This window comes from Cyprinodon tularosa, unplaced genomic scaffold (genome assembly GCF_016077235.1).
Source record: "Cyprinodon tularosa strain WSP-4 unplaced genomic scaffold, ASM1607723v1 ctg1159, whole genome shotgun sequence".
Taxonomy (NCBI): domain Eukaryota; kingdom Metazoa; phylum Chordata; class Actinopteri; order Cyprinodontiformes; family Cyprinodontidae; genus Cyprinodon; species Cyprinodon tularosa.
Genome location: NW_024037958.1, coordinates 110305 through 119922, shown reverse-complemented (window position 1 = coordinate 119922; position 9618 = coordinate 110305). Strand labels below are relative to the sequence as shown.

General features: G+C 38.1%; 1 protein-coding gene across 1 annotated transcript; it reads left to right on the top strand.

Moving 5' to 3' along the window:
* The first annotated feature begins 5936 nt into the window (after positions 1-5936).
* LOC119797513 lies at positions 5937-7012 on the top strand. Its single transcript, XM_038306620.1, has 3 exons — positions 5937-6265; positions 6462-6647; positions 6800-7012. The coding sequence occupies exons 1-3, from the start codon at positions 5996-5998 to the stop codon at positions 7010-7012; spliced, it is 669 nt and encodes a 222-aa protein (XP_038162548.1). The 5' UTR covers positions 5937-5995.
* The last annotated feature ends 2606 nt before the right edge of the window (positions 7013-9618 follow it).

The window sequence follows — 9618 nt, the reverse complement described above, 5'->3', positions numbered from 1 at the left end:
TACAGCCCTTTTGTTCCTTATTTAGTTGATATTGTTCTTTTTATGATTGTTATATTGCCTACTGTTTTTTTTGTTTGTTTGCAGTTGCTGAGGTCTGGTAGCGGTGTTGGTGTGGTGACGGTGTCTTTCTCTTCTGTGTGCTGTGATTCTTGAGTTTGGGTTGTTTCACGCCATCTGGTGTTAAAGGTTTTTTTGATTTCCTGTGTTTGGTGGATGTCGTCCCCATAGTGCCTCCTCGGTCAGTAACCCCAGCTGCTGCAGCTTTTCTATTTTCTTTGATTTCCTTTTGTTTCATTCTTAAAAAGAAACTGGTTTTAAAAAGAACGTTTTCAAAAGAATTTAATAAATGTTTTTTTATCATTTTGAAACAGTGTCAGATGTTTTTATCCATGCATAACTAAACCCATGTGCCTTAAATAAGAGGTAATATTCTCTGGGTGAAATTCCCAGGCTGGCGTTGTCGAGCAATTTTCTAAAAGTTACAGTTAGAAGAGTAGTAACATAAAAGCAAAAACAAGAACAAGAATGATCAGGATGAACATTAGTGCTTCCGTTCCTGTTGTGCCATATGCCATGATCATACTTTTTGGACCGTGGGAACCAGTGTCCATATTTCATCCTGATAGGATGACCAGAGAAGAAAACGCAGCTGTGGTGAATATCAGCTGGGGGACTTCAGCAGCCCCCCCTTTTTCAGCCAAAGCAGTCACATGGAAACCAGCAGAGGTTTGAAAACCTACCCCCCTCCCTGTGAGGACAGAGAAAACCACAGAGCACACAGGATTCTGTCTCTTCTTTTGCTCTCTTCTGATCCAGCCTGCTTCTGCTTCTGCTCCTGCACTCAAAGCTGGGGCCCACTGTGGCCCACAGTGGAGATGCTGGGAACCAGATCCCCAGAACCATCAAGGATAAGTCAGAACTTTTCAGAACCGAACTGCTGCAAACAGAACCTTTGCAACACATTTCAGAACCGAACTGCTGCAAACAGAACCTTTGCAACACATTTCTCTTGAGTTTCAGAACTTTTAGAGCCAAACTGGATGCGAACCATGCCCTGGGGGTGAGACTGAGAGGACCCCTGCTGTGAGACTGAGACAAAGAATCCCTGACTGCAGAGCTGCAAAACTGATGAAACTCAAGCTTTCCAAACGGACATGGAAAAAGGTTTGCAGGTCTGGCATGATTAGGGACAGAACAAGCAATGTGTCTTTTGATGATGCTAATCATATTGTGTGTTTACTGCTGAGTAAAGACAACGCTAATTGATGCTAAAGAATAGACTGCATGCTACGCTATGCTACAGGAATATGTGTTGAGCTGTTGCTAAAGCTTAGACAAGCTTTATTCACTAAGGATTTAAACACTGATATAACATTAGTGTTCATGTGTTCCTCAGATACTCATTACATTTCCATTACCAAGTCTGACCAAGAGTCATTTAGTGGAATCCTGATGTCTGTTCGCTGCTAGCTATTTCAAAGAGGGTAAAGAATCATTTAACTAAAGGTTTTTGGTTCTTGATTAAGCAAATCATTTAATAAAACATTATTTGGCCAAATAATGTTTTATTTACCTCATGGATTTGCATTGTGAATTGGTCTGAAAACATTCCAATTTCTTTAAAATTAGTGAAAAGCTAATTTGATCATATCCCCAATTATTCCAGATAAACTTTGGTTTCAAACACAGAGTCCATCTTAAACTGCAATATGGTTTTCAACCGTTTTCCCCTTCCTCTTTGTACATAGTAGTTAGTTTAGTTTAGTTGAGTTTTACTAGTCTTAGTTGAGAGTGTTAAACTGAAATACATTTGACTTGGAGCTGAATGATTTTTGTTAATAAACTCTTATATTTTGAACAGAAGTTGTGGTGAATTTATTCCATGTATGTGCAGAAATAACAGTTTGACCATGATTAGTGCTCAAATCACTCTTTCATCTATTGTTTTAACACACAGTTAGTAGGATTGTGTGTCATAAACAGTATATAACAGCTGAAATAATATCTGATTAAATAAGATATTTTACCACCCCTACAGGGGCAACCCAGTCTCATGGGAAAATGTACCCCCACTACGTTGGTCCACACTGCAAAACGTAGTGGAGGTACATTAATGGCCATTTTTTTGTGGTACTGTTACGTTTCTCCTGCCTATACGCTTTCTATTGTTTTACGTCCTAGTCACGTGACTTTCAAGATTCCAGCTGGGAGAAGAAAAAAAAAATATATATGGCCGACATTCGTTAATTTTTTTGTGGAAAGATTAATAATTTGAGTTTGTTTTTGCATTAAAATGAGTTTTGATTACATTTCTAGTGAGAAATGTATAGTTTGTTGCCAGAATATTTACTCAGGGAATGTACATATTCACTTGCTTGTTCGTTTCTTGCAAAGATTTTTCAAGATAATGTGAAACTGTAACATTTTGGTATAAACATGGCTGAGATTTCTCTAACTTTTAGTGGGAAAACCAATAATTTCAATCAGTTTCTGCATTTAAATGGGTTTTGATTACATTTATAGCGAGAAGTGTAGGGTTTATTTACATAATATTTACTTAGTGAACATACATAATCACCCGCTTGCTAGTTTTTGCTACGTTTTTCGGATCTCGTCAGGATTATGTGAAATTGCAACGTTTTGGCTGCTACCTATCGCCTAGCATTTAGCTGCCGCCCCGATTCAACATTGAATTCTTTGTGATTTAACTCCATCTGACGGATCAAACCCTCGCCACTGCGTGCGTTGCGTCTGAGGTTGATTTTCAGATCAATGCATTACGTCGTGGCATACGGGAGAAAATAATTAAACTAGTTAAAAAAAGGATCATGGGTTAAGATCGGATGGGTTTTATTTGGAAATCTACCGGATCCTTTGTGCATTTCACTTCCTGTTTGGTGCGATCTCATTGATGGGTTTTGACCAGATTTTGACCAAAGAGGAACTAAAAAAAAATAAAATAAAACAATTTAAATACACAACCAGCATATCTGGAATCAATGACAGAGAGCATACATAATCACCCGCTTGCTAGTTTTTGCTGCGGTTTTTCGGATCTCGTCAGGATTATGTGAAATTGCAACGTTTAGGCTGCTACCCATCGCCTAGCATTTAGCTGCCGCCCCGATTCAACATTGAATTCTTTGTGATTTAACTCCATCTGACGGATCAAACCCTCGCCACTGCGTGCGTTGCGTCTGAGGTTGATTTTCAGATCAATGCATTACGTCGTGGCATACGGGAGAAACTAATTAAACTAGTTAAAAAAAGGATCATGGGTTAAGATCGGATGTGTTTTATTTGGAAATCTACCGGGTGATTCTCACGAACCCAACCTATTGAATGTCTTAGAAAATTTTAGGGTCATACTCATAAAAAAATTAAAATAATCCACTTTTATTTGGACAATCATTATTTCTAATATTTGGGACAGATCATTGTTGGCAACCAAAATAAATTTTTTAATGTTTTTTAACTATTTTTGAAGTCACAAATTCATTACCGTAATGTGTCCTAAGGGGAAAAAAATTATTTCGCCTCAATTTATTATTATGAATAATCAAGCAGGTTTATAAAAAAATATTATGAATTTGTTTAAATATACATAAATTAATAAAATATGATAATATATAATAATTTCCTGTTAAGTAATTCAGAATATTGTAATAAAAGTGAGTGTCCGGAGGTTCAACTCTCATTACCGTTGCACCGTGTTCAAAGTCCTGTAATATTCACAGCACTTTTTTAAATAAAGTTTTTCTGACCCATGATGCACCACAAAGAAGAGAAGACAAAGATGGCTACAAGGTAAGATTGTTTGACATCTTTAGATCATGACAACTGTTAAGTTTCTCCTTCCATATGCCTATTTTTACACTACAGGTTATCATTACCGTAATGTAGAATACCTCATGTTCTTAAAAAGTTGTTAATAAGATGATTTCTTGTACAGAAGAAGTTAGAGAGTTCACACTGTTTGTGAGAAAAGTTTAACTGAGTCATCACGACATGCTAGAATTTTAAGCTAGCACATGTGGATGTCATTCATTACCGTAATGCATAACTTTCATTACCGCGTAATCTGAGGCCTGTTGCGGTAATGAGAAACAAGATTACGGTGATGAACAGTGTCATTTTGCAATAATAAATAGATAAATGTATAGGTTATTTAAACTGTAATGTTGTTTATTATACTTTCAATTTTTTAGGCTAAATTTCTAAGCTAATTTATGCTAATTGATATCACCTAATATGAAGGGCAAAAGGAAGTGAACAGAAGAGGGCGGCATCAAGAGCTAGGGTGGAAAAACATAGGCAGAAGATTTATAACAATCCAGACCTTCTAGAGGAGTATAGAAGAAAGGAAAGGGAAAGGTAGTGTCTCTCTTTCTCCCTCTCTTCCCCTTTCCCGCTCTTTTTCCCTCTTTCTCGTCTCTCCTTCTATTCTGTTTTTCACGCTCACACTGTACAAATACAGTACAGACTTTGCTAACTTTGCTGTCTCACAAATGTTCCTATTGATATCTTATTTCAGAAGCGCAAGGAAAAAGGGTTGTTAAAGGCAGCTGCAGATCTGACACCCAGGCAGCTGCAGAAACAGCGAAAAAAATGGAGGGAAAATTCTAATCGATATAATAAAAAGAAGCAAACAGTTAAACACATACTAAATGAAACCCCTCCCTCAGATGACAGTGTGAATCAAATCAACCCTCAGCCTCAACCAAAACTTTGTAAAAGATTAATCCAACCAAAGACCGTGAACTCTAATCCATCTGCAACATCAACTCCAAAGCGGAAAAAAAAAACAGCCAAATTAAGAGAAAAACTGAGGAAGGCACAACAAATTCTTAGTAACAAGAAAAAGGAACTAGATTGCCTGAAAAAAAAAATTAAACGAATGGAGGAAAACAGGTCCACAGTTCTTCTTGCAAGTCGAGCCAAACAGAGGAGAGAGAACCGCAAGAAGCAGGGTGAGAGAAACCAAAGAAGAAGGATGAGTGACAATGTCAGACTGTTCCTGAACAGAGACGATGTGTCCACATTAATAAATGGTAAACTTGGGGAAGTCAGGAAGGGTGGACAAATTTATAGGAAGAGGTTCCTCTCAGACACCATGGAAAATCTCCACAAGAGATTTCTTAAAGAGAACCCAGGCCTCAATGTGTCCCGCTCCCAGTTTTTTAAGCTGAGGCCCTTCTGGATAGTGAGACCAAAGATCACTGATAGGGAAACATGTGCCTGCAAAATACATGAGAATTTTTCAAATAAAATTAAAAAAATGCACCATCTCGGATTGATACATACAGTATCTATTACTGATGTAGTGGCTTCATCTGTCTGTGATTCGGAAAACATTGATTGCATGTATGGTAGATGTGAAGCCTGCAAAGATATTACTTTCCCTGTCAACATGGATCCAACTACAAAAAACAACATTATATCTTGGACTGAGTGGACAACAAGGTCAACACCAATAAAAAAGAAACTGCAAAATGGCACTACCACGGAGATTGACATGAAAACCACCACCCTGGAGAAAAAAGTGGCCACTATTGAAAAACTTGTAGAGCTGACCAAGTCAGAACTGCCCCGGATATCTACTCATTTGTATAACATTTGGCACCAGTTCACTCATCTTAAGCAATTGAAAGAAAATTTGACCCACCATGATGTTGTAGTCCATGTTGATTACAGTGAAAACTACACCTGCAAATGGAGCAAGGAAATAAAAGACGCTCACTTTGGTGGATCCCACCAGCAAGTCACACTCCATACAGGGGTGTTATACTACACTGGTGGTCAGGCTGAGTCCTTTGCTACTGTGTCTGCCAGTTTACAGCACGATGCTGTTGCTACATGGGCACATTTGCAACCAGTTTTAGGATACATAACATCTAACTACCCCCTGGCAAAAAATATCCACTTCCTTTCCGATGGACCAACATCTCAATATCGGAATAAGGTAGCATTCTACCTTGCGTCCACAGTGCCTTTTATGAAAGGGTTTAAGACTGTGACGTGGAACTTCACTGAGGCCTCTCATGGGAAGGGAGCTCCTGATGGAGTAGGAGGTGCTCTTAAAAACCTTGCAGATCGTGTGGTGGCCTATGGCACAGACATCCCAAATGCTTCTGCTCTACTAGAGAATCTGGCAAAGCACTCATCTGTTAGGCTTTTTGAAGTAACAGAGGATAATATTGCTGCATGTGGGGAACTCGTTACTCCATTCCTGAAATCAGTCCCAGGAACTATGAAAATACACCAGGTGAGCACCCATATGTGCAACTAAACAAATGCACACTCATTTTTATTTTGCTTGGCTTTTTTTTTTTTTTTTTAGTTTGGTTTCAATTTTTTCTCTATTTTTTGTTGTAAGTTTGCATTTCAAAGAAAATATTTCTTTTTATAGATCTGACCTTTTCATGGTTTTGCAGATAAAACTAAACATAATGTCTCCACAGGTTGTTGCTACTGAACCAGGAAATATTAGATTTCGAGAAGTTTCGTGCTTCTGTAGTCACTCTTGTGACTGCTTCTCTCCAAAGGAGTTTGTTTTCACGCAAAGGGAATCTGAAGAGACCATCAAAGTAGGAACATGGGTCCTTGTGGACTATGACGGAGACCTCTATCCTGGCACAGTAACACAGGTAGGTTTAAGACTGAGTGGAGAATGGGAAGTCAGGTGTGCAAGTATTGGATTCAGATTGTCAACATGTAATATCAGGGTAATGATTATGTAATAATCAAATTGTCTTTGAAAAACACAGTTGATAACATTTTTTTTGCTTCATTAATCCAGATTGCCAGTGGTCAGTATGAGGTTGATACAATGAGCTGTGCGGGAGACAATCGCTTCTACATACCATCAATAAGGTTTGCTGGCGAGAAGGTATGGTATTATTTGGATGACATCAAAGAAATTATTCCTGAACCACTGCCTACCTCTTCATCCGCAAGACACTTCAGTGTGGTGTCAGAAATCTGGGCCAAGTACAAAAAGAAAGTCCAATGAATTATTAAAATTAATGAATATTTTGTTTTTTTATGTAGCCTATGTATATTAAATCTAAGTGTCTAAGTGGCAGTCAAGACTTTCATTAACTATGACGCCTGGTAAATCAGGCCAGACCTAGAAGGAAAAAAAGAGTCACAAAAAAGGTCACAAATCATCTAGGAACAAAAAAAATCCATCACCACATCTTTTTATGTCTCCCTTTATCAGTAGTTCAGGGTCATTTTCTGAATTTGATTTGATATCAATTGAGTCTTACCTTTCCCCACACAATTTCGTTGCTCAGATTACTGGGCCATTTGATGAAGACATCAGCTGCTTTTCCTCTGCTGAAAACAGGGTAAACTGTTTCATTGCCTGAAATGGCTGGGAAAAATATGGGACTATTTTTCTGTTCAGTTTGTGTGTCAACTTAATAAACTTAACATTTTAAAAATATATGTTTTACTAGGGTATTTTATTGTTTGGGTAGTTAAATATTAATGTAGTTATGAAGGGTTCACTACCGAAACATTGTTTTTCATTACCGACATGTGTTTTTTCATTACCGCTATGTTAACTGTTTGAGGATTCATTTAGATTAGTTATGTGAATTACTTTTATATTCATCCCTTGATGAAATGTGCCAGACCCTTTTTATGTTATGGTTATATTGTTTGTTCAATGTAATGATTTGATAAAAAATGACAATCAAAATTTACTTTGAAATTTGTATCACTGTTACGGTGATGAAATGATTTTTTGAATTAAAATATAACATTTTGTAAAAAAAAATGCCTATTTTTGCTTATTTCTGTCTCTCTGTGCACGCTGAAGTCCTTGGTGTCCAAAAAATGTGAAAAAAATGGTTTTGTGGTTTTAAATTTCTTCATGAAAATTGTGTTACGGTAATGAATTTATTTGGTCAAAGTTAGAATAAAATGTTTAAAATTACCTAGAAAATGTGCATATAGATTATAATTTTACAATGAAAAGTGAAATTAGGATCTGTTTTATAAAGAGTGAGTGTTTTTTTGTGTATATAATGTTTTTAAAATTTTGCTACAAGTTGGACCATGTTCGTGAGAATCACCCTACCGGATCCTTTGTGCAATTAACTTCCTGTTTGGTGCGATCTCATTGATGGGTTTTGACCAGATTTTGACCAAAGAGGAACTAAAAAAAACAAAAAACAATTTGAATACACAACCAGCATATCTGGAATCAGTGACAGAGAGCGACTGGGACCAAAAGTTTATTAATTTCTCCCCACTTATTTCCATTCAAAATGTTTTCGATCCCACCGGGCTCTAGGGAAGTGGCGGGCATACCGCCACCTACTGTTCATGAGTGTGTAGCAACATTGTTTTACATCTATTAAATTCTATTTTTTTATTTTGTATTCTGAAGATAAATAAATAATGCTTTCCTTAATCTATAAATATCTTTTATATTTCCTTTATTTCCCAATAATCCTTTAAGACTCCATTCTTGGCCTGTCCTTTCAACTCTTTTCAATTTCTTCCGCATGGATGAGCTCTTTGGTAGGAATCAGAGACTTGGGACAAGACTGCCCCCACCCCAGAATCAGAAGCATCCACCTCCAAAATGAACTGCTTGGAAGGGTCAGGCTGGATGAGAATGGGTGCATTTGAAAACAGAGCCTTGAGTTTATTAAAAGCAGCCTCAGCTTCCGCAGACCAGGGAAAGGTCCTTTTTACAGATGTTAGAGCAGTCAGAGGCTGAGCTGTCTGGCTGTAGTTGCGAATGAACCTTCTATAAAAATTTGCAAACCCCAGAAATCTTTGCAGTTGTCTTCGGTTCTCGGGAGTGGGCCAGTCCAGAACCGCCTTGATCTTGTCCTCAGACGGCTTTATCTGCCCGCCCTCGAGCACAAAACCTAGAAAGGTGACAGATGGACGATGAAACTCAAATTTCTCAGCTTTGACAAACAGCTTGTTTTCAAGGAGTCTTTGGAGAACCAAACGGACGTGCTTCATATGTTCAGATATGTCTTTGGAATAGATCAGAATGTCATCAATACAGACAAAAACGAATATGTTCAAAAAATCTCTCAGAACATCGTTTATCAGGGCCTGAAAACAAGCAGGAGCGTTGGTCAGACCAAAAGGCATTACAAGATACTCAAATTGACCTAGAGGAGTTTTGAATGCGGTTTTCCATTCATCTCCCTCTCTGATTCTAAGGAGATGATAGGCATTTCTCAAGTCCAACTTAGTGAAAACCGTAGTTCCTTGGACGGGTTCAAAGGCTGATGCTAACAAGGGTAATGGGTACTTGTTCTTGACTGTAATTTGATTTAGACCTCTGTAATCGATACAGGGTCGCAGAGATCCATCCTTCTTATCCACAAAGAAGAAACCAGCCCTGAGAGGAGATGAGAAAGGTCGAATTATACCGGCGGCTAAGGACTCATTAATATAATTTTCCATGGTCTCCCTCTCGGGCTTGGAGATATAGAGCCGACTGTTAGGGAGGGGGGCTCCAGGTAGAAGATCAATTGCACAGTCATAAGGTCTATGCGGGGGAAGAGATAGAGCACTAACCTTACTGAAAACAGGTGCCAGGTCGTGGTAGTCAGGAGGTACTAAGGAAAGATCAGGCGG

Excerpts from the sequence above, each read along its gene's own strand:
- LOC119797513 (XM_038306620.1), top strand. The coding sequence starts at position 5,996 with ATGAAAGGGTTTAAGACTGTGACGTGGAACTTCACTGAGGCCTCTCAT. Across the intron at positions 6,266-6,461 it reads GAACTATGAAAATACACCAG|GTTGTTGCTACTGAACCAGG; the intron begins GTGAGCACCCAT and ends ATGTCTCCACAG. Across the intron at positions 6,648-6,799 it reads ATCCTGGCACAGTAACACAG|ATTGCCAGTGGTCAGTATGA; the intron begins GTAGGTTTAAGA and ends TCATTAATCCAG.